The sequence below is a fragment of the Fusarium mangiferae genome, assembly GCF_900044065.1.
Source record: "Fusarium mangiferae strain MRC7560 genome assembly, contig: FMAN_scaffold012, whole genome shotgun sequence".
In the NCBI taxonomy this organism is placed as follows: Eukaryota; Fungi; Ascomycota; class Sordariomycetes; order Hypocreales; family Nectriaceae; genus Fusarium; species Fusarium mangiferae.
The window spans coordinates 1,673,787-1,698,474 of NW_024573932.1; the positions used below are offsets into that span (position 1 = coordinate 1,673,787).

Consider the following 24,688-nt stretch of genomic DNA (forward strand, 5'->3'; position numbering starts at 1 on the left):
TCTGGATGGCGGCGCAGTTAGTTAGACGCTTGAGCGCAGAAAAAGACGCACTGGTTGAAACTGTTTGCTTGAACCACTCCTATCGATGTACCGCTATAGACACTGAAGTCGCAGGAGAGATAATAGGTGGAACCAATGTCGGACTATGGATTAGGGTTGCTGCGGCACTCACTCAATGCGGCAGCCGTGGTCGTAGTCGTTATGAGATCTGTAGTGGTACTTGCGGTAGTAGTATCTGCAGTAGTCGTGTCTGTGGTAGTCGTTGTGATCTCTGTTGAAAACTCGGAAATTGTGGTCGATTGGCCTGAAGTTGTCTCTTCAGCGCTTGAGAACGTACTTGAACTAGCTGGCCCTGACAAGGTCTCCGAGGTTGAATCAGCTGAAGTTACAGTGGTTGGAGCGGTTGACCCCTCTGACTGCTTACGAACAAGCTTGGAGTCTCCAGCTCAGTAGACGATGGTGCCTCAGTACGAGAGTCGCTGGATAAAATAGATGATTGGACGATGATCGTTGAATTAACAAACTCAGGAGAGATGACAGTAGATGTCTCAAATTCGGTTGTCGGGGACGAGGTCAAAGCAGATGTATCAATAGCTTGGGAAGAAACGGTGGTTTAGGCCTCAGAACTGAAGGTTGAAACAGATGAGATGATCGATTGAGAAGAAGGCGCGGAAAATACTGCAGTACCAGACGCCAAAGTAGATGCATCAACAATTGGGGATGAAGCGGTGAATGACGGAGAGCCAAGTGTTTGCGAGGAGGCTATGTCAGATTTATAATCAATCAAGCAGTGATAGGAGCTTCAGAACCAGAGGTTTCAAGAATAGTAATGCTTGGTTCATCAGAGGTAAGAGAATTGAACTCTGTAGGTACGGCTGTGTCTGCTATTGTAGACTCTCCGCAACTGAAAATTCCAGAACTGGTACTTTCAGCAGTGCTTGCCTTAGTGGAGCTCGCCAAAGCAGAAGTCGAAGTCCCGAAACCCACAAGCCGACCATTTTGGCATTGTGTGACTGCATCCAAATTAGCAACTGAGAGTTTAAAAGCGTGGATAGTCTTACTGTCATAGACACCCAGAGTCACTAGGATACATTCAGGAGGACTAGCATTAAAAGTGACGTACAATTGACCACTAGAGCCCTGATTGAAGCCTGCCTCGCCATTTGGTAGGCCCGAATTCCTGAAAATGACATTTCGACCCGAAGTTCCAAAGGTATTCGTAATGGCGCCCTGTATAAAAAAGCCCTCATCTTGGACATTCAGTGCTTTGTAATCCTCACCAGCGTAAAACGTTGGTAAACCGCCAACACAGAGCTGGCTTTTAGCCAGATTGAAAGTTAAGGCAAAGGTACAAACATCCGGATTGTCAGCAACAACAAAGCCTTCGGCTTCCCGTTTCTTAACATCCCGTTTCTGATTACCAGATGCCTGGATGAGGAAGATGACAGATCGTCCTGGTGATTCGACAATACCGGTCGAGGTAGTCAAGACCGAGGAGGTTATGTCTATTGCAGACGCTGAAGATGTATCGAACGGTTCAGTTATTGAAGTAGTGGATAGTGTTCCAGAGTCAGTTTGTGCTTCGATCGGTGCAACATCGAAACTCGACAAGTCGGACGTTGTGCCTGGTTTGGAAGCGATTATGGTCTGATTGCCTGTGACTGACACACTATCAATACTCATCCGCCGCAATAAAGCAAAAGAAAGACTTCGTACTGAAGGCCGTTTCTGTTGAACTGTTTCCGAAGATTGTCAGGTGTTTTGACGGTGACACACAATGGGCGCAACAGAAGTCGGAGCAAGATAGGTTGACAGGTATGTAATACACCATGTATCCATCTCCACCGAAGGATAATCGGCAGCTGAGGCTATGCCTGCTGACCCTAAAAGAGTGGTTGCAAAGATATAGCTCTTTATGGTTTTTGTAATAAATGGAAAAACATCGCAATATGCAACATATGCTATTTTCACAATAGGAGATTGCCAAGCTTTTAAGGTTAAAGTTGCTGAAGAATATTTCATCCCATGAATTTGATGTTGGTAATCAGTTTGAAACATAGCACTAAAAGGGTTTAGCATTTGTCTTATGTGGCCCATTGCTAGGGAACGTTGCTTTAGTGGAGAGTTAGTGCCTCATAGTATGAGAATTCAAAATTGGCCATTTTAGACGCGTAGACTGTGATGATTATTTTAGTGGAGGTTAAGTGTCTTACAGCTTGACACATTCGTCATTAACCATTCCAAACGTGTGAATTAACGTTATCTTGTTTCCCTTACTAGTCTAGACCCACGTTCATGCCATAGGACATTTCTCCTTTTTTTTAAAAAAAAAAAAAGACATTAAAGAGTTTTGGATAATGACCTATAGCCGAAGTTTTATTTTCAGGAGCCGGGATTTAGTTTTGTATAAATTCCACTCTTTACAGCCTGTATTAGAATATGCCTAAAATTCTTTACCCGGAGAGCGGCCCGACCAAGCCTCTTCATGCGGGGATTTGCAATTGCTACGCTACTGCTCTACAGAAGGATTGACTAATTGCCGAGGATGAGTCGAGACCTTGCTATGAAATGTTTGACTTGGTATGCAATGCGGCATAACCCCTTAGCAGCCTCTGAGCCCATAAGTCGTCACATCGCTCCCAGACCTCAATGCCTTCTGGAATTACCAAGGCTCCCGAATTGGCGAAAATGTCCTCATCTGACATTGTGTTCCCTTTGCATGAGTTTGACGACTCACCTATCAATCGGTACATGCAACACTGGACCCTGCGATTCGATGCAGTTCTTGACACGCGGAAATTGTGCGCATCTCTTACGCATCTGCTCAGCCTTGGCGATTGGAGGAAATTAGGCGGCCGCTTGCAGTTCAACGATGCCGACAAACTTGAGGTCCACGCACCTAGATCATACAGTCACGAGCGACCTGCATTTCAATTCTCAGAGGAGACCTTTTCAATGAAAGCTGCTGAACACGCTGTTGCGAAGAACCTCCCAAGGGCAAAAGGCAAGCCCGAGCTGTTTCCTGGAATCACTTCGCAGTTCAACTCGTTGACTCTTGGCCCTGAATGGGCGCTCGACTTTTCTGAACACGTTCGCCGTCAAGAGCCTATCATTGGCATTCACATAGCTCTCTTCAATGATGCGACATTGATCAGCATCCGCTGGGTTCACGTGGTATGTGACTTCATGGGTATAAAAGCTCTGGTCCTGGCATGGTCGATGGATCTTGACGGACGCTACGACGATATCCCGCCTTTTATGGGTGCATACGAAGACCCTCTGAAACCCGTTGGATCAGTGCCACTCAGGGAACCTTACGCTCTAGCGGATATGCAGTTAAGCCCTCAAGCGTTCAAAAAGACGTACGAAACATACCTGGAGCACGTCGCGAGATACCCAATATCGGTGCGACGCATGCTCGTGCTACCAGACTCTGCCCTGCAGAGGATCAAGATGGACTTTATCGGTGGCCACGGTTCGGATCAACTTAAAGTCGTTCCAAAGGGAGCACTATTCAACGGAAAATTTGTGAGCGACGCCGATATCCTGGCTGCATGGGCGGCGCGGCTTTGCTGCGGTATACTTCCTGCGGCGGATCGTCCTGTTCATGTCATGGGCATGTACGAGGCGAGACACTGTTTACCACGAACGTTCCCTCAACGCAAGGACAAACCTGACTCGAGTCCTGTTTTCATCGCCAATGCAACTTTTTCGACCTCGACAAACACCACGCTTCAAGCGCTTCGGTACCAGCCATTAGCAAAAACCGCCCTCCTAGTGAGAGAATCAGTGGCGACGCTGACCAAGGCCCCCCAGGTGCACGCTCAACTGCATCTCCTGCGGGAGTCTTACGCAAAGGACAAGGAAAACCCGCCCGTCTTTGCTGCTCAAGACGCATTCATCTTAGTCGTGTCCAATTTCAGTAAAATGGGGTTCTTCGACTCGATCGACTTTTCCCCCGCTGTCATTACTGCCGTCGCAGCCGGCCATGGCAAGTCTCCGGGAAAGCTCGCATGGCACCAGTGGACTTCGTTGGAGCATAATACGCATATTCGCAACATGTTCCAAGTGGGTGGCAGAGATGGCCAGGGCAATACGTGGATGATGGCAATCTTGCCACCCGAGACGTGGGCCGTGGTGGAGGAGCATTTAGCCGGCCTCTTGGATGGTAGGCCCAAGGCGCCAAGCAAGCTGTAGGATCTGGCTTATGTGAGGCACAGTCCTGCGGCTCTTGGGTTACAGGCCAATAGAGCGTAGGCTGCATGTCCAAGACCCATCTACGCCACTTAGTACGGAGCAGCTGATGTAACCCCATAATCCTTCGGAATTGATAGTTCGTTCTGAGTTGCTATTGGCAGGTTAAATGCTATGCTGTTGCTGCCCATCGGAGCCGAGCAATCATCTCGCAGCCCTGAATCGTACTACAGTGGATGCTCATGTTTCCATGATTTTACGCCTGGCCGTAAGGAGCCGTTGATTCCGATTTTACCTAGATCGGCATATTAGACAGCCATTATCTACCCGCGACGCAACCAGATCTTGGTGATGATCTCATATGAGATGAACTTCGGATCTCGATGGTTCACTGCCGCCTAATTTAGCCTATTATCGTGTTGAGATGGGCGAAGCAGCGATAGATAGCTCTGGTTCACGAGACAGAAGATGCTTTGTTTCGGCAGCGACGGGATGAGCCTGAATCCTTCGAAGAGAGGGGACACGCTGGCTTGGCAAGTATATACGCGACTACTTGAGAAGACTTGTAGCTTTAGTTTAAGAGAACAGAAGCGACGATTGATGAAGACTATCTTTATACTTCTTCGGATATCACCAATCTAGAGCCATCCAATTATTACCGCGCCAGCGTCATGTCTCGTATTATGAACCCTCCAGCCCCAATCGCCATCATCGGCGTCGGTTGTAGGCTCCCAGGTGGAGCCAATAACTTAGACAAGCTATGGAAACTGCTTTCGGAAAGTCGTGATGGGCAGACAGAGATTCCCAGCGACCGCTGGAACGCAGACTCGTGGTTCGATGCCTATCCAGATGCGAAGCAATCCATGGTGACCAAGCACGGATATTTCCTCCAGGACGACATCTCTCAGTTTGACGCCAAATTCTTTGGTATCTCCAGTGCAGAAGCCCACTCGATGGACCCACAACAGCGCCTCTTTCTCATGACGACGTATGAGGCTCTCGAAGACGCTGGTATTCCCGTTGAAACACTGCGCGGCTCCAACACTGGGGTTTATGCTAGCATCTTTGAGAGGAGCTACGATCGAATGGGGCACAAAGACCTGTCCACGATTGGCAGGACGCACCTGAACGGAACTGGCGAGTCTAGTAAGTTGTTGTGTTGATTAGATCATACCCGTACATGCGACTAACACCAACCAGTCCTATCAAACCGGATATCATACTGTTTCGACCTGCGCGGTCCCTGCATGACCATCGACACTGGCTGCGTATGGAATTCTGGAACCGACATGCCAAACGAGTGATTTACTGACATTGCGTAGTCTGGAAGTCTTGTAGGCCTTCACCAAGCATGCCACAGCCTTCGGTTGGGCGAGTCGAATCTCGCCTTAGTGGGTGGCTCGCAGCTTGTTATTCAGCCAGACATTCTAAGCATAAGTGAGTTTCCTCTTCCGTCTGCATTGCCGGTGGCGCGCAAGCAATACGAATTCAGTGCTGATGTTCCTGTAGTGAGCGGTATGGGAATGCTCAATCCAGATGGAAAGTCGTATACCTTTGACTCTAGGGGCGTTGGATATGGACGCGGCGAAGGCGTTGCCACAGTAGTTCTCAAGCGTTTGGACCTTGCAATTAAAGACGGGTATGTGGTGGGTCCTCTGCGGTCGCTTGACGTGCTGACCAAGATAACAGTGACCGAATACACGCCATCATTGCTAATTCGGGCATGAATCAAGACGGCAAAACACCTGGCCTGAATACCCCCAGCAGCGAGGCACAGGCAGCGTTGTCTCTCCGTGTGTACCAAGAGGCCGGGCTGAATCCTGCTGATACGTCTTTCGTCGAAGCTCACGGCACTGTAAGTCTCCTGTCACGCTAAACGGGAAATCAGGCTAAGAACGCGTAGGGAACCCAAGCAGGTGACCGGGAGGAGATAGCGTCAATATCTAAGGTCTTTTGTGAAAAGTCTGGTAGGACAGACGATCTTTACGTCGGCTCAGTGAAGACGAACATCGGCCACCTTGAGGCAACCTCCGGTATCGCCGGCTTGTTGAAGTCCGTACTCGTGCTGAAGCATAACCAGATTCCAGCCAACCTCAATTTCATCAAGCCCAAGCCATCTCTGAAGCTTTATGAGAAGAGAATAAAGGTACAGATCCCTAAGTTTTCAAGCCAAAGGGAGACTACTCTAACATGTTTGCAGATCCCAACTGAAGTTACAGAGCTACCAAGACCACAGCACAATGGCCCTGCTAGAGTATCAGTCAACTCATTTGGGTACGGAGGAACTAACTGCCACGTTATCCTTGAGGCTCCAGGCGCATACCACAAGCTTAATGGCGCCCAGACTAATGGGTCATCTACTCATCATAATAGCCCCGAGTTATTCAACGGAGTTACGAAGGCATCCTTTACCTCTGAATCAGCTCTGAATGGATCTTCAATCCCTGGCGATGTCACTGACTCTACTCCCAAGTTGTTTGTTCTGAGTGCATCAACGGAGAAGGCTTTTGTCTCAACCGTAGAAAACACAAAACAGTGGGCAAGTGCTCACCTTTTGGATTCTCAGACTCTGCGAAGTCTGTCGTACACACTAGGTACTCGCAAGTCTGCTTTTTTATTCCGCCGATCTATCGTTGCATCGACATCAGTGGAGCTGATGGAAGAACTGGATCAGGTGGTTGATCCCAAGAAAGCTACCACTCTTGCACCTCTCACTTTTGTCTTTTCCGGACAAGGTGCGCAATGGCATGCAATGGGCCGTGAGCTCATTAAGTCATCACGATCCTTCCGAGAGTCAATCGTGGATATGGATGGTACCATACGACGGGAAGGAGGCTCTTGGAGTCTCATTGATGAGCTGCTCAAATCGGAAAGCCAGTCACGCATCAGCGAGGCTGATATATCCCAGCCTGCAACGACAGCCATACAGATTGCGCTTGTGGATTTACTAAGGAGCTTTTCTATTAGACCCAGCCGTGTTATTGGCCACAGCTCCGGTGAAGTTGCTGCTGCCTATGCGGCTGGTGCTTTGAGCCGAGAAAATGCTATCGTTGTGTGAGTCGAACTTATGGCCTACGAGATGATGTAGCTAACTTCGAGTAGTTCGTATCACCGTGGCGTCGCCTCCTCGATGGCCAAAGCAGCGGCTAAAGTGCCTGGCTTAATGATGGCAGTTACTCTCGCAGGGGCTGACGCGCAGCGATATATCGATAGAGTCACAAGTGGAACTATCAGTGTAGCCTGTGTAAATAGCCCGGAGAGCAGTACAATTTCAGGAGATCTGACTGCCATTGAAGAGTTGAAGTCTCTACTTGACGCCGAGGGAATCTTTGCTCGCAAGTTGAAGGTTGACACTGCTTATCACTCGCATCACATGCGACGAATAGCACAGCATTACCTCAAGGCGATGAAAAATATTGAGTCTTCTGATGTACGGAGTGGAATCACGTTCTATTCAAGCGTAACCGGTGCAGCCAAGTCAACAGCATTCGGCGCCGACTACTGGACCGACAACTTGATATCCCAGGTCAAGTTCAGCCAGGCACTGGCATTGTTGAGGGATGATCAACTAAAAAACGAGCCGGGGATTGACACAAGCGTTTTCATCGAAATCGGACCTCACCCAGCTTTGGCAGGCCCTTCTCGTCAAACACTGATTCCACCAGGAGGCAGAAAGTTCAAATTTGAATACTTCTCTGCCCTCGTGCGCCACAAGAACGCTGAACAGACCGTCTTATCTCTCGCCGGTAAGATCTTTGAGCTAGGGCTCATGATCGATCTGGACGCCGTACTCAAGATGACCGAAAAACGAGAGCCTGACATCATTCGAGATTTGAAATCGTACCCCTGGGATCTTGCACCATTCTGGCACGAATCCAGACTCAGCAAGGCTCACCGTTTTCGCAAGTTCCCACCGCATGATTTACTGGGCCTACTTGATCCAGGTAGTACTATTCAAGAACCACGTTGGAGATACCTCATCAACCTGGATGCCTTGCCGTGGCTGCGTGATCATGTGGTTGAAGGATTTACCTTATATCCAGGCGCAGGATACCTCACCATGGCTATTGAGGCGTTGAAGCAGCTTGTGCAGCTGAGAGATGCTCAGCGATTGATTTCAAGATTCATCCTTCGCGATGTGATCATTTCAAAGTCTATTGTCCTCAAAGAGTCGGACAATGATGAGAAGTCTGGCGAGGTTGAATTACAGCTGAGTATGTCCACCTCACAGCAATACGAAGGCAGTCGCTGGGAAACGTTCCGAATCTGGTCGTATGACAGTGTCAACGAATCATGGACCGAAAATTGCTCAGGCGAGATTACAGTCGAGTATAGAAACACCGAGGATGATGAGGTGGATGGAACAAGAGAATCAGATCTGCGCAGAGAAGAGTCGTTGCAGTTCCTTCATGATGCTCGACAGACCTGTAGTATGGAGATGACAAAGACCGAGTTCTATGAATTTGCCAAGTTGACTGGAAACCAATGGGACGGTGCCTTTAGTCCGATTGATTCTCTCAAGTATGGCAACAAACAAGGTCTTCTCGGTATCATCATTCCAGACGTGGCTGCTTTGATGCCATATCGCTCCTTCAGACCTCACGTTATTCACCCAACTACCCTAGACGCTGTCCACCAGCTTAGCGGGGTGCTTTTCAAAAAATTCGTGTCCAACGCGCCTTGTGTTCCTACCAAGATTAATCTCTTGGAAATTGATGCGAAAATCTCGACACGACCGGGCAACAACCTGACTGCCGCCATGCAGATCGAGTCTGATGGACCAAAGACATCCACTGCGCAGTCTTGGGTGTTTCAAGAAGAGAAGGATGGCCAGCTCCGACCAGTCATCAAGCTTTTGGTAGACCTCAGAGCCATTGGTGAGGCACGGCAAGATGAGAACCGGCCTTTCGTCCAGGACAAAGTGAATCGACTAGAATGGAACGTGGACGTGGATCTTATGACCGAAACCTCGTTCTCTCATTATCTGTCTATCACACTGGGCTTGGATGAGAACATGACATATAACTACGAAGGGAGGAAAGTATCTGCCGTCGAAGCTGAAGAGAGCTTCCGTCTGGCTGACCAGGCAGCATCCATTTGGATTCGAGATGCACTGGCCTACGTCGAAGCCAACAACGTTGACATCACGAGCCCTCACTTAGTCAAGTATCTTGGATGGATGAAGATGTGGATCAACTCTGATTACTATAGCCAGATCATGTCAGGGCTATGTGTCGAGGATGAAGTCAACATACTGCAGCGCATTGACGCCCTGACCAATGCACCCGAGCTTCAACTACTTGCACGGGTCGGCAGAGCTCTTCCTGGGATTCTAAGCGGCGCATATGATCCCTTGAGCGTTATGCTGCAGGAAAACCTCCTAATAAGAGCTTACGAGGGCGGGACCTTCAGTGGCGACTATGAAGCCGCAGTTGCATATCTTCAGCTTCTCACATTCAAGAACCCGCGACTTCGTTTTCTGGAGATTGGCGCGGGGACTGGAGGGTGTACAAAGCAGCTTCTCGGTGGAATCTCCAACCAAAACAGTGGTGGTGACCTTCCTATCGGGCAGTACACATACACGGACATATCAAGCGGCTTCTTTGAAGAAGCTCGCAGAACCTTCGCCGACTGGGAGTCTTATATGGAATTTAAGACGCTGGATGTAGAAGGTGATCCTCTCACGCAGGGCTTTCAGCCTGAATCTTATGATGTTATCGTGGCATCGAATGTTCTGCATGCGACGAAGCGGATGGATGTCACGATGGAGCAGGTGCGAAAGCTACTCTGCCCCGGTGGAAGCCTCATACTCGTCGAGAACTCACCTAGGGGCGCAGTGATCGGTCTGATATTCGGCACCTTGTCTGGGTGGTGGGCTCATGAAGATGAGTTCCGAGAGGACACTGCGTTGATGTATAGGGAGCAATGGAATACGATACTATCAAGGAACGGCTTTGGTGGGATCCATGTTGCGCGCAATAGCATGATGGTTTCCAGAGCTGTGGCCCCGTTAACTAACGGGCATAGTATGGGGAACAAGACCATCGTACTCGTCGAAGATGCGGCCGATGACAGGAATCTCGAGATTTCCCAGCACATCAAATCCACTTCTACAGATGCTCGGATAAGCAAGGGCACTTGGGACTCAGTAGACATCGGCGAGGACGTGCTCTACTTGGTAGTTGATCGCGCTGAGATGCCTCTACTCCTAGATCCTCAACCTCAATTATTCACAACGCTCAATGCTCTCCTTGCCTCAAATGCCAAGATACTCTGGGTGGTCATTCAAAATACTCCCGATCCAGTGTCCACGGCATACAAGGGCCTTGTGAGTGCTACCGTGCGAGTCTTACGTCGTGAGAGTGGTAACACTGGGTTAATCACCTTCGACATCCGCGATTCTGCTCTCAGTCCGCAAGTGACCGGACGGGCAATAGCTGGGATCTTGCAGACATGCTTCTGGCCAGGTACCCATGACAGGAAGTCCCCGGAGCCTGAATTCGCTTACGAAAATGGCCGTGTATTCATTCCTCGGGTATTGTCAGACACCAAGCTCTTGAAATGGGTGCGTAGCACCTGGAATGACTCCACTGTGACACAGACAGAGACTGCTCTTCATCAAGGTGACCGGCCTCTCAAGCTTGAAGTCGCTACTCCTGGCATACTTAGCTCTCTACGATTTGTTGATTCTCAGTTGTCGCTCGAGTTAGGAGCTGACCAGATTGAGGTCAAACCCGATGCCTACGGGGTCAACTACAGAGACCTATGCGTGGCTCTCGGACAAATACAGTCTGACACGAAAATGGTCGGCGAGTTTGCTGGCGTCATAGCAGCAGTTGGCCGTGACATGAAAGACACGTATCAGGTGGGAGACAGGGTCATGGGCTTTGGTGCTCAGCCATACAGCAACCTGTCACGCGTCAACGGACACCATGCCCATAAGACACCCAACTCTATGAGCGACACTACAGCATCATCAATACCATATGCATATGTGACGGCGTACCAATGCATAAGAAACCTAGCCAACCTCGAGCAAGGGCAATCTGTTCTCATTCATTCTGCATCCGGAGCGGTTGGGCAAGCAGCAATTCAGCTTGCACAGTCCATTGGAGCTGAGATCTTCTGTACGGTTGGAAACCGCGAGAAACAGCAATTTCTCGTAGATACTTACGGCATTCAGGAGAGCCACATCTATTCTAGCCGGCAAGGTTCATTGAAAAATAGCATCATGCGTCTTACAGGCGGGGAGGGCGTGGATCTTGTGCTGGGCACATCAACAGGAGAGATGCTCAGAGAAAGTCTTGAATGCGTTAAATGCTTGGGAGTCTTTATTGAACTGGGAAGGACTGAGATGCAAAAGCCCTCTCGACTGAGCATGGCTGCATTCCCAAAGTCAATCACATTCCATGCCTTTGATTTGGTAACTTTGGCAACACGAAAGAGCCGTTATATATACCAGATTCTTGACGAAATCGTCAAACTGATCGAGTCAGAGGAACTTCGTCCAATGGGGCCATCCATGGTGTATCCCATTGAGCAGGTTGAGGATGCCTTCCGACTTATGAGCGCGAGAAAACATATCGGAAAGATTGTCCTCGTGACACAGCCCACTTCAAGAGTCAAATGTTTGCCAGCGCAACCTGTACCTCTGCGACTCAGGAAAGACGGAACTTATATCGTTGCAGGCGGTCTGGGTGATCTGCCTTCACGGATATGTCGGTTTTTCGCTGCCCGTGGAGCCGGACATATTGTCTCACTATCTCGGCGCACAATCGACGATGAGACGAGACGAAAGCATATGGCAGCAGTGGAAGCGCATGGTGGTCAGCTCCACCTACTGATATGTGACATCACCAATGACGATCAGATGAAGAATGCCGTCTCGTTTTGTAGAGCACTGCCTCCTGTCCGAGGCGTTGTACAGGGCGCTTTGGCTCTGAGGGTAGGCTGATGTTATTTACATGGTCCGAAGCCAGATTCTGACCCTTTATAGGATCGAACATTCTCTCAAATGACTATCGATGAGTGGAAACAGCCACTCCAGCCCAAAGTTGTTGGAACCATCAATCTTGACAAGTATTTCGCCTCCCCGGACCTGGCCTTTTTCGTGGCACTGTCATCTATTGTTTCAGTGATTGGTAAGTCTGGCCAGTCGAACTATGCAGCCGGAAATGGCTTCCAAGATGCCTTTGCACGAGCTCATGCCAATCATCCGCATACTCAGTATGTCTCCCTCAACATCGGCGCCGTCTCTATTGATGCCCACGGCGCTTTGGAGGCATCCCAAAACGAGACCAGTATTAGCACCATCAGGGCAAGTCTCCGGCACAACAGTGTAATGGATATCTCCTTTGAAGAGTTCTTTGCGAACTTGGAGTATCTCATGACAGATGCCGCTCGAATGGATGGCCTACACCAATCGATCCAGGGCGTAACGCGGCTGTCGATGATGGAAGCCAATGACGAGTATCTGCTTAATAATCCCGTTTTCAGCCACTTACAACATCAGCTGGATCAAAAGACGACAGGCGCCGCTAAAACAGATAAGGTTGATTTTGCAGAGGCATTGGCTGGTGTCAAGACCATGGCTGAGGCGGAGCAGCTGATTCAAGAAGCTGCACTCGCCAAGTTTGCTGTCTTCCTAGACCGACCTGTGGACGATATCCGAGTGGACCAGTCGCTGGCCACGATTGGGTTGGATTCTCTTGTCAGCATTGAGTTGAAGAACTGGATGGCGCGCACATTCCAGATTAACCTACAGACATCGGAGTTGAGCGGTGCTGGAAGCATCACAGCCCTCACGGCAACGGTCGCTTCGCGGTCGAAACTTGTTCCTAATGAGATACGGAAATCAGTCCCCAAAGAGAGTGTTACTGTCACAGAACAAACATCTTCATCGGCGGGTGAACAGGTTCGGACTAATCACGGACTCTATTGTTGCCGGACTTGCAAAGAGTTACCTAGGTACCCGCTCGTCGACCTAGATGAAGCCATTGCGGACCTTCTCAGCAGTTTTGGTCACTTGGCTCACACCCGAGAGGAATACGAGGAGCTCAGTCGAAAAGCCCACGCTCTGGCGGCACCAGATAGTCTTGGCCGCAGACTCTACAATAAACTGCGTGCCCAGGCCGATGATCCAAACGTAGAGAGTTGGATCGCCGACCTGCTCCTCAAGGCCCTTCATCTCAAGCGTCGTTATCCACTCGCACCCTTTGGAAACTTCTTGGGTACGCACTTTGACAGCCCGACAGTCCACACCCAGGCGGAGCGGGCAGCTCTGCTGACTACAGCTTTATATGATTTCAAGACCGACCGCGACTTAGGCAGGCTTGAGCCCGATTTCCTTAGTACGAGGGCTAACTGTGGGCACTCATTGTCCTGGCTGTTCAATGCTGTAAGAGAGCCAAATGTCGACTGTGACAAAATGATGAAGTACCCGGGCAATGAGTATGTTGCCGTGCTGCGAAAGGGACATCTATTCAAGATCCCGCTCAAGCATGCAGATATGAGAGCTTCATATGACATGCTCAAGGCAACGTACCAGGAGATCCTCGATCTGGACCTGGAAGACAGTTGGGCTGGCATGTTGACTACTGACAATCGTGATACCTGGGGCTTGGTAAGTGGTGTCATGGACTTCTACTTGAGTTTTGGCTAAGATTCCTCTAGAACCGACAGAGACTGCTCTGTTTGGACAACAAAAATGCTGTTTATTTCGAAACTATCGAAGCTTCCGTATTCGTCATGTGCCTCGACGACAACAGCCCAGTGACGCGGGCAGACCGAGTCCGCTTTGGCTACATTGGGGACTCGTTCAATCGCTGGCACGACAAATGCACCCAGATTATTGTTACCGCCAACGGGCGCTCGGCATCCATTTTCGAGCATTCCATGATTGATCTCATGACGGTTTCTCAGCTTTCCCAGAGACTCCAAAATGCCATCGCTACCTTCAATCCTAGAAAGTCGACTCCAAGTCACGGTGGCATTGCTGTTGATCCAGCTAGTCTCAAAGAGATCCCTTTGGTAACAACAGATGACATTAATAACCGGATCGAATCCCTCCGCCACGGCTACATTTCTGTCACATCTGCAAAGCAATACGTCCCTCATCTCATCAAATCTTTTGGCAAAACCACCTTGCTCAGTCACTCCGCGCCCATCAAAGCGACCGTCGACCTAACAATCCAGCTGGCCAGTCGACTATACTTTGGCCACCTGCCGGCCAGTTGGGAGACCGTATCAACAGCGCATTTCCATCTTGGCCGTCCAGAGATTGTGCAGGTGGTTCGGAAGTCTGTGATGGACTTTTGCGACGCTGCCATTGACGATACTGTGCCTCGTAGCGATGCTCGTACCAAACTGGTACAGGCTGCACGAGAGTGCAATGCGCAAATTGCCAAGGGAACCGAGGGTCTCAGCTACTTCAGGCTCATGGATGTGATCGAGGTCATGTCTCAGGATCAGAAGGAAGAAGAAGTGCCAGAGCTGTTCTCTGACCCCGTCTGGAAGAGGGGCTACCCAAAGCTTATCATGCAAACAATGGTGGAAAAAAAGCTTGCAGAAGATCCGGGTTTCACCATGCCGGATCCAGAGTCGGTATGGATGAATTACACCGTATTTGATGATTCGTGAGTCTCTACAGCCCCGAGGTGACCACTACATGCATACATACTGATAGGTAACAGGGTTGAAGTGTGCTTCGTTAGTCCGGAGAAAAGCGCAGAACGTTTTAGAGCGGCTCTGGATAGAGCAGCAGAGATTGTAAAGAACATTATTTCAGAACGGAGTATACAGGACCTGCAAACTTGACACCTCTAACGGTCATTGGCTTTAGTTCAATTAATTATACTAAGCCAGCTTTAATTGGCATACAACTGCCTGGTTTCTATCAACTGGGCTTCCAGGACTACAAACTACAGTGAAGTTATGCCAATCACGAGACACATCAACATCTCTAGAAAATACCATTAGGCTAAAACGGAAGGTGACTCCACATCTTAGAAGGCAGGTATTTCAGGTTTAACCTTTTTACAATATCCAGTCCCTTGACGGCATCATACCTTTGCAGCATTCGCACAAGAACATAGCCGGCCTCAGTCAATGCAAGCTGCTGGACGATATAGATCCTCGGGCCTCCATTAAACTGTACGAAATGCCATGCGGCGCTAGCAGCTCCCCCCTTCTTCTCCCAACGTTCAGGAACGAAGTCGTCCGGTCCTCGTCCCAGAGGTCCTTCCGTCTTTGGAGCACATGCGTGCTGAAGTTGACCTCTGTCCCTTAAGGTACAAAGATGGGACTCTTTCCGTCTGTCCCACTTCCTGTTGGGAGCGTAGAGTTCCGAAGCGCACGACGGGAGCTGAAAGGTGCAACGGAGTGTAGTCGCAGGGTCTCAGACAGAGCGTGCTGAAGACATGTACATTCTTTCAAAGAAGAAAACGTGATTGTAATGAAGTGCCATTAGTGCTGGGGCCAAAGGAAGAGAGGATCTCGGAGCGAAGTTTTGCAAACGCATGAGGGTTGTGGACAAGGCAGTATCATGTCCAACTCATCAACTAAGCCGTGGTATCTATCTCGTCCTGTGGCGAGAAGCCCAAGAACCTGTTCCTTGATCTCTCCACCGCCACCGCTACACTGGTCGCGGAGGATATCAAGAAAGCCATAGAGACAGAAATAGCATTGTCAACAAACCCGCACAGAGTCTTCAAGCATGAACGCAGCTCACGTGTGTCATAGAGCCAGTAGAAACTGCGTAAGCGGACGATCAGATAGGTAGGCCTCGCAAGGCTACATGGGATTCTGGGGAACATCCGGGGTATCGACCCCGTGAGCCCCAATCGGTGAGCATGTCACTATGTCTTTCCAGCACTGTTGATCTCAAACGACGAGCTAACGTAACAGTACCGGTACAGGTTGGGAACGTGACTATATAGGGAATGGGAAGATGAGAAAGCCTTGCCCTATATATCTAATCAGTGAATCACTAAAATGGAAATCACAGAAAAGCTTCACCGCATCTTCCTCTTTCATACTCTGAACTATCTTATCTGTAATTTCACTTCTGGTCTTTGGCCTGGGCGCCCTGGCTAATCCATTGTCCAAGAGGACTGCTTCCGTCAAGTTCGCCAACGGCGCCATGAACTGCGGCACCAATGGAAATGTAGAAGACAGAACTGTCTGGCCTGAGAGTATGAAGGTCATGACATTATAGGCACCCCAAACGACTCAGGAGGACGGCATTGTAGATTCTATAGTTGGCAGCCTCTCTACGATCTAAAAGCCACAGACGTCAGTAACAACTCCACATATCAAGCTCAACACACTTGCACATTGTCATAGGATCTTGACTCTAGTCCATTTTTAAGTGACACATTTTCAACCACATTCTAGTTCGTAAAAGCTGTGGACTGTATTTTCATGCCTCGAGCTATTCCCTACTAGGCCAGTTAATAGTATAAAGATCTTGCAGGCCTCCATAACCCAGAGAGTCTAAGCATACTTGCAGGATAAAATAAAGAGTCTAACAGCACTAAACGCAACGCTACCGGAAACATAAACCTGCTTATATGTAGTCTATTGCATGGGGACTGGTGTGTCTGTAATATTCACTTTTCCTTATAATTTAAATGCTGACTGCAGGTTGTCTAAGTTAGCTAAGTCAGACGGACTAATAATCCATCCGACTTAGCTGCTAACACGCCTCAGGCATGCAGACTAAGTAATGCAGTGATAGGCTGGTTATAGCTTAGTCATTACGATATCGTGACTATTAATTTGCGGGATTTTAATAGATAGTAATGGAGCGTAAACAATCACCTTTATTAAGTTATGTGCCTTGGGATATACTATTCACTACAGAAGAGCACTAAAAACCAGAGTGAAATTGCCCTTAATACTTCTTTTTCTATACAGAAGTGAACTATTTAATTTTCCTATCTTCATATTCGTTCGCAATAATGAGTTTGGAGTCTAATTCTCAAAGAATGCCCACATCACGCTGTGTTTTTATCACTGGTGTAACCGGATTCGTCGGCGGCACTATCCTATCCTGCCTTTTCAAGGTACATCCTGATGTTCGCGTCAAAGCTTTGATCCGTGAGGAGAAGCATGCTAAAGAACTCCAATCGGTCTATCCAAATCTCACCCCCATCATCGGCGAACTTTCCTCGCTTTCTCTCCTCACATCCACGGCAGCTGAGGCCGACTTCGTCATCCATGCTGGAGGTGACAATGTCCCTGCTGTTTGCGCGATGATAGATGGATTATCATCCCGTGTCACCAACGGATCGCCCATGCCACAGCTCATCAGCCTAACCGGCCCGCGAAGTCTTATTGACTTCTCGAGTCCTATCACTGGAAATCTGAAGGAAAGCAGCCCTCCTTGGAGCGATATCCTGGACGGGCATGCAATACTGAACGTGCCGAAGGATCGCATCCACGCTGGTGCTGACCAAGCCATCGTCGCTCACAGTGCTGATAAAGGAGTAGGCACAATGCTGATCTCGCCTGGTCAATTGTGGGGACGGGGCAAGGGCCATCTAAAGAAGGAGAGCAATGCGGCGTTCTATTATGCCACTGTTAAGAGCCGTGGACGGGCCTTTGTAATCGGTGAGGGTACTGCAACATGGTCGTGGGTCTCCATTAGTGATTTGGGAGATGCAGTCGTGTTCCTGATGGATGAGGCACTGAGCAAGAGACGAGGACAAGTAGGAATAAATCAAGACGGCTACTACTTTGTTAGTACCGGAGACCTGAGTATGGTGGAAAGGGCCAAAGCTGTCAGTGAGCGCTTAGGTCTTGGAGAAGTAGAAAGCGTGTCAGTTGATGCCGCAAGAGAGATCCATCCATTTGGTCCCATTATGTGGGGTTGTGGTGAAAGAACAAGAGCTGACAAGCTGTTCGAACTTGGTTGGAAACCCAAACAGACTGAATGGAAGGCTTTAATGGAAGAGGAAGGTGGAGAGAGGGCATAATAGTAGAAATAAAAAAGAGATTTTAATAGCTATTAAAGCAGAAAATAGAGAGTATATATTATAGTAACGCGGCGTTAACCGAGCGGCTCGTTTCTAGATGGATGGGTGGACCTGAGTAACACTGCAATTTTAGCCATGTTAGAGGCCGCTTGTTATGAATTTTGGTTATAACAGTGTAGGTTACAAACAGGTAAGGGAAACAATTTTCTCGCTTGCTATTTAAATACTGGGGACGCCTATAATAAAGATATGTAAAAAAATTCCTTACATCGCAATCCAACCTTTACCTGGCTTGTGGTCCTTATAAGCTGTTTCTTATTGTAGTCAACCGAAAATCCGCCAACCAACAAATACCGCTAATGCTGGTGGGCGCATTTAAATGTATATTTGCCTTGTCTTTAGCGAATTGTTCTAATTTAAATTCTTGGTTAGTGGAGATAAAAATCTGAGACCTATGATCTGTCATCTCCAGTCTCATCCTGAACTGAGACATAACCCAATTCGTGCCTCTCTTCTCCCAGCTGGTTTACCGTCCCCCTCAGGACAGGAATATCGTCGCCGCCCCTCTCCCACGATCCCTGCCCAGCATTCTGAATTGCGCGACGCTGTAATTGAGATACCGAGTCAAGCCTCCACTGCTCCAATCGGAGGTTCGAGGTCGGCTTCTTGTTCTTGGCCTTAGATGACGTCGCCCTACGCACCAGTGAGAACAGCTTCCACGTAGAGTCAACGATGACCTCTACCGCGAGGCTGAGGATGATGATACCGCCACCGATGCCCGCGATGATGGCAAGCCCGGCGATGGAAAAGGTCTGCCACTTGGCGATGTTTCGCAGCTTCTGCTGGCTGCACATACTCTCGAGGTCTGAAGTGATGTTGGTCTTTTGTGAAGTCAATAGATCTAGGTTTAGCCGCATGTAAGGATCTAGCTGAGAGTCATCTTTGAAAGCAAATGAGACGACCCTGAGCTGATACATAGCCAATGTCGTTTCGAACCAGCCTCTAGCCTCTGCCAACCACTGATCACTGGGCAGGCCAACAGAAACACTAGAAAACACATTCCGCTGGGCGCGCAGCGCAGCAACACCGAGACCATTGACAGCATTGTACATCTCTGTCAAAGAGCTAGGCAACATGAAGCGCGCTGCAGCGGCCATCTGGGCGTTATTGAAGTTCAGCTTCTGGAACTGGCCCGTCACTTGCTTCATGGACCCCATCGTGGTCTGGATGCTACCGGATGGGTTCTGGAGCTGGTAGCGGTCTATGCAGGCCACGAGGCCGGCTGGCATGTCGGGCGTGAAGAAAGAGGTGTCGTTGAGGGGCTTGGTCGCAGAGAACAAGGGATCTGTTACTTTGGACTCGTATTTTATGATGCCGAACTGGATGACGAAGAGGCTCACGTCGCCGTCTGACGAGTTGAAGTCCGCTATAGGCGTCCAAGGGTGAAAGGCGTAGTATGGCCTGCAGATGGTCAGTCCAACAGGTCTTCACCAGCATCACCCATTGCCTATGCTAGAGTATACATACTGAATATTGTATCCGACATAGTCTGGGGCTTGTCTCTCTATGGCATAGGCCGTATAGTTCTCAGACAGGCCCTCGACTGGACCCAAGTCGTACTCGTATCGAAACAGGTCATTTCCAATTGACGCCAGAGTCGTCAAGTCTCGAACGTCCACAACCGCACACGTCGCCTGCTTGCGCATCTGTACGCGATCCGACACTGGCGCATTCATCCCAAAATCCTCATGTGAGTCCATCCATCCTGTCTCCATCGTGATCGGCGACACCTTGCACCGACCTCCAAACGGACAGTCGGATATCTGATAGACTGCGTAGTTAAGGCTCTGTCGGGGTAAGACGGAGCAAGACAGGGCATCCGTGGAATTGTAGCAGCTGTTCACGTAGTTGAGAGCTTCCGAGGCAATTCGCAGGCTATTTTTTTGGAAAGCTATGTTTCCTTGGGATGTGCTCCGATTCCACTGCTCGAAACCGCAGTTTTGACTCTTGGCTAGAACCTCATTCCCCTTGTACACCGGGTGTGTCGTCAGGAATGGCGATGCGGGCCCAGCAGCGGTGTAGATTAGCCAGACAAACGTTGGTAGGCCGCCAAACAAGCACAGCCGACGCTTTCGTCGGGTCGTATACGGGCTCGCTCGTCGTTTCCACCATTTCTTCCAGCTCTCCAGCCCCGCATAGACAATATTTCCCTTTATAAGAGACCACACGAGCCCGAGCGGGGAGGAGATGTTCTTGTACAGCGCCTGCTGGGAGATATGAATGCCATCATGCGGCTCGCCTGGGTTCGCACGGCAATAATACACGATGAAAGCGATTAGACTCCAGAGTTGACCGCCTGCGATGGCGATGAATGTGGAGGTACTGGCAACTAGGATGGAGCCGACAAAGGCGGGCAGAGTCAACTGCTCGGAGTAGTCGAGTGAGTAGTTATGCCACAGACCCCAGTGGATTTTGTAGTCGCTCATGGCTGGATTGTTGTCGCAATGATAGTGATCTTCGTTCTGAGTTTCAAGAAATGGTAGGCATAAAGTTAATACTCCTCAGCAAGATATCTCGACTGACAAGCCGAGGACCGTCCCCGGCATCAGTGGGGGCCATTACGCACATGCGCAAGCAAAGAGGAAGAAAATCATGTATTCAAGACTCGGTGTTCGCGGTCTCTCGGGTAATCAGTGCCGATATATTAATAGTTGTATGCAATGTGAGACCCTGCAGCCTTAGTTCCACGCCACACCGTTGCTAGCAGGGCTCAAAGTCCAATCGACGGGATGATTATTTATCACACTCTGCCCCATAAGGCTCATTTGTTTTAGGTGAATCCTAGTTAAGTCAAGTTAGAATTGAGGAGGGCAAGCGGGACAGGGGGTTTGAAAGTTAAATGCCACACAACGACGTCAAGCTGCCAAGGCTTACGCGTCCTCGGAATTTATTACGTAGATATCATCTACAAGTATTCTCACCATGGAGTGTAGCATCCTCCCCATATTCTTCCCTCTTAAATCCGATATGTTTTATTAAAAATATTAACTGATAATGATTCCTCTCGTCTTTATCTGGGCAGTTCTGGCCTCTGCCCAGCTCCCTATACCTAACCTGGGACCTAGACTCAGCGACAATATCAACTTTAAGAAGACTATCTTTATAGAGTGTAACAACTTTATACTAACTTGCGCTTTAACTATCTCTTCCTGCGCATTTATGATTTATAAATAACGCACAGGCCTGGGGCAGAAGGCTCTTAATGCCTAACTCCAAATTCCAAATTGCATTAAGTTGGCGCGAATTAAAATCCTATATAAATCGAAACTGCACTATTAATAATAGGAGGTAGATGCAATTTAGAAATAGGAGGTTAGTATAAATTAAAACTACAGTAAGTAATTTAATAAAACCGGTATTATTAAAAAGCAGATATTTAGGTAAGTTATCTATTTGATTTTTAAGGTATAGTCGGTTTATTTATAGTTATAATATAAAGTTAAAGTTTAAGAGTTAATTAAAAGATATTATAGAAAGTAAAGAAATTAAGCAGTTTAATTGGCTAAATAAGATATAGAGAGCAGGCTATTAGTAATAGAGTTTAATATTTAAGATTAAGGGGCTAGTAAAAGAAAGTAATAGCAGGAGTTTAAGAGATAAAAGTATTAAGTATTATAACTAAAAAGATACTAGCTATTATCCGATTTTCTAATATATATATAATATAGACCTATTTATTTATTATTTACTGGCATTTTTATTTCCTATTTATATAAAATGTAAATATATATATATTATAAATAAAGTATTAGTATATTTAAAAAATAACTATATATTAATAATAAAATTTAAAGTAAGGTAAGTATAGAAAGCAGTTAATATAATCTTTAGTATTATTAAGAATTAGGCAGAGTTAGAGTAGTAAGAACTACTATTATCTACTATAAAATAGATCTTATATATATTACTGCCTAAAGATAACAGTAAGGGTTATAATAAGTGCAATTATATAGAATTAACTGATAGATATATTTTAAATTATTATAAGGTAGAGTATAGGTTTATTAGTAGCTATAAGAGAGGATAATATGCAGGATAAATAATAATAACTGAAAAGCTATAAAGAGAAGGTATGTAATATTAGTAATTATTTTGGTTTTAAGTAAAAAGTAGTTTTATTAAGGTTAAATACAGTATTAAGGTTTATAAAGATAAGGACTAGCTATAAAAAGGTATTAACTAAATAGCTAAGTTTTTAAAGTAAATTTATTAAGAGAATAAAGATATATTTAAAAGTAAGGATAAAGTATAAATATAGAATATTTATAATAAGTAGAAGGCAAGCCTATAGTTAAATTAGATAGGATAGCCAGTATATTTAAATAGATTTAAACTAGATATATTATAATAGTTAATATAAGCAATTAAAGATAATAAGCCTGTATTACAGTAAAAGTAGGCAATATTTAATTTTATATTAAATAAAGTATATAAAGCTGCCATTTAATATAGCCTAAGGTTAGCTAAATTATTTAAGATTAAGTAAAAGGAGGCCTATATAATAATAATAATACTATTTAACGGTAGGATAGAGGATAATATATAGCCTAAATATAAAAAGAGATAGAGAATATTAATATATATTTAGCAATAAATAGAATTAAAGGATAAAGATAAGCGGCCACTATATTCTATAATAATATAATAGGTTACGTTATAGAAGCAGTTTAGTAACTATATAGGGCAGGTTATTATAGGAATTAATATAATAGGCAGGTTTATGCCAGAAAGGTTAGAGAGGTTATATTTAGATATAGTTATTTTATTTTTAGATTATCTATTTAAAAATAGTAATTATTATAAAAGTATTATTATTAGCAGATTAGCTATAATAGGTATATTAGATTACGGCAGGTAGTTAATACTAATAAAGTATATATTAATATATTTAGCTATTATTAAGGTAGTTAAGTATTTAGTGTTATATTAATTAATATTAAAATGCTAAGATAAAGTATTGCAATTATGGCAGATTATAAGCCAGAAGAGGGTATAGAAAGAAGTAATAGGGTTATTTTAAATTATTTAGCATAAAGTATGGCAGTTTATAATATAGATACTAGAAGGGGATAAGGCTAATTTAATATTAATAAATTAGATTATTAATATAAGGATATATAGAATAAAGATTAAATTTATAATGCTAGGTATTAAAATAATTAATTAGTAGGGGGATAATATTATATATAGGAAGATTTAATTAAGTATAGAGAAGATATTAAATATATTATATAACATATTAGTAGAGGCAAGAAGGATATTAGCTAAATTAATAATAGTTAATAATATAGAGAGAATATAGGAGATATTACTGAGAATACTATAGTTAAGGATAGAAGATAATTATAGATAGAAGGAGGTTAGATATTTATTTTTAAGTAATAATAGAAATAAATAGTAGGTTTATAAGGGGAAAGATTAGGTTATAAATTAGTTATTAAGCTTAAAAGAGAAGTATAAGATATAGTTAATAAAAGGATTATATAATAGTTAACTATATAAGATAAGCGCTATATAAAGATATAAGAGAGCAGTTAAGAAGTTCTAGGGGTTAAAATAGGTTAGATTGTTATATTTAGTAGGGATGCTAATATAGATATTAGAATTATTAAGGTTATAGATATTTAATATAGGTAATAGCAAGATATAAAATATATTAATATATTAAGGGATAATATATTTATTAGTAATATATTATAAAGGGTTCTAAAAATTAGGTAAGATAAAGGTAATATATTAATATTTACCATAAGAATTTAGAGAGTTATTAATATAGTATATATAGTTAGTTTTGCCGTTTTAGCAGAAGGTATAGGGTAGGGTAAAGGAGAGATAAAGGGGAAATACATTTTTATAGGCCAATAAGGTTATAAGTTAGGAAGGTAAGAAAGAAAAGAAAGGCAATATAACAATAAAAGGGGATATAAAGATAAAAAAGGTAGTGGCCAATAATAGCAGTAAGGATAAGGATAATAAAGAGGAGAAAGCATTTATAGAATAGTTTTAGGAATAGAAGTAGATAAGTAATTAGGTATAAAGGGTTTTATAATAGTATAGTATATAATTTATAGAAAAGCAATTAAATATCAGTATATAGAGATATATTATAATTAGAATTATAAACCGGTTTTTAAATAAGTTATTTAGATTATTAGAAACAGAAGATAAAAAAGAGGATAAGGAAGGAAGAGGGTTAATAAATAGTATATATAATTTATAGGTAGGGTATGGATTATATATTATAGGGTTAATATATATAAGATTATATAGATAGGGCAATATAGAGATAATAAGGAGCTAGAATAAGTTTTAAATAGTTAGTATAAGATAGTATGCGTTTTTTAGGTTTAGGGCTAAAGACTGTATTAAGTGTAGTGGCAAAATAGGATTGAAGTAAGGTTAGATAGAGTTTAATATAAAGCAAGAAGATATATAGAGGTAGCGGTTTAAGCGGTTAT

At 45.7% G+C, this 24,688-nt stretch overlaps 5 protein-coding genes across 5 annotated transcripts; 3 read left to right on the plus strand and 2 right to left on the minus strand.

The window, feature by feature from the left end:
- Positions 1–783: 783 nt before the first annotated feature.
- On the minus strand, positions 784–1,683 carry FMAN_08328 (uncharacterized protein; the record flags this gene model as incomplete). Its single annotated transcript, XM_041821792.1, has 2 exons — positions 784–1,013; positions 1,062–1,683. 2 exons carry the CDS (start codon positions 1,681–1,683, stop codon positions 784–786), a joined length of 852 nt encoding a protein of 283 aa, XP_041687537.1.
- A 966-nt stretch (positions 1,684–2,649) lies between these two features.
- Positions 2,650–4,197, plus strand: FMAN_08329 (uncharacterized protein; the record flags this gene model as incomplete). Its single annotated transcript, XM_041821793.1, has 1 exon — positions 2,650–4,197. One exon carries the CDS (start codon positions 2,650–2,652, stop codon positions 4,195–4,197), a length of 1,548 nt encoding a protein of 515 aa, XP_041687538.1.
- Positions 4,198–4,865: 668 nt separating this feature from the next.
- On the plus strand, positions 4,866–15,009 carry FMAN_08330 (uncharacterized protein; the record flags this gene model as incomplete). The annotated part of the gene is made up of 10 exons (XM_041821794.1): positions 4,866–5,340; positions 5,395–5,462; positions 5,517–5,833; positions 5,884–6,049; positions 6,098–6,340; positions 6,395–7,248; positions 7,297–12,139; positions 12,191–13,816; positions 13,867–14,828; positions 14,886–15,009. The coding sequence occupies 10 exons, from the start codon at positions 4,866–4,868 to the stop codon at positions 15,007–15,009; spliced, it is 9,678 nt and encodes a 3,225-aa protein (XP_041687539.1).
- Positions 15,010–17,153: 2,144 nt separating this feature from the next.
- Positions 17,154–18,170, plus strand: FMAN_08331 (uncharacterized protein; the record flags this gene model as incomplete). Its single annotated transcript, XM_041821795.1, has 1 exon — positions 17,154–18,170. One exon carries the CDS (start codon positions 17,154–17,156, stop codon positions 18,168–18,170), a length of 1,017 nt encoding a protein of 338 aa, XP_041687540.1.
- A 452-nt stretch (positions 18,171–18,622) lies between these two features.
- On the minus strand, positions 18,623–20,656 carry FMAN_08332 (uncharacterized protein; the record flags this gene model as incomplete). The annotated part of the gene is made up of 2 exons (XM_041821796.1): positions 18,623–19,631; positions 19,698–20,656. 2 exons carry the CDS (start codon positions 20,654–20,656, stop codon positions 18,623–18,625), a joined length of 1,968 nt encoding a protein of 655 aa, XP_041687541.1.
- Between the last annotated feature and the right edge of the window lie 4,032 nt (positions 20,657–24,688).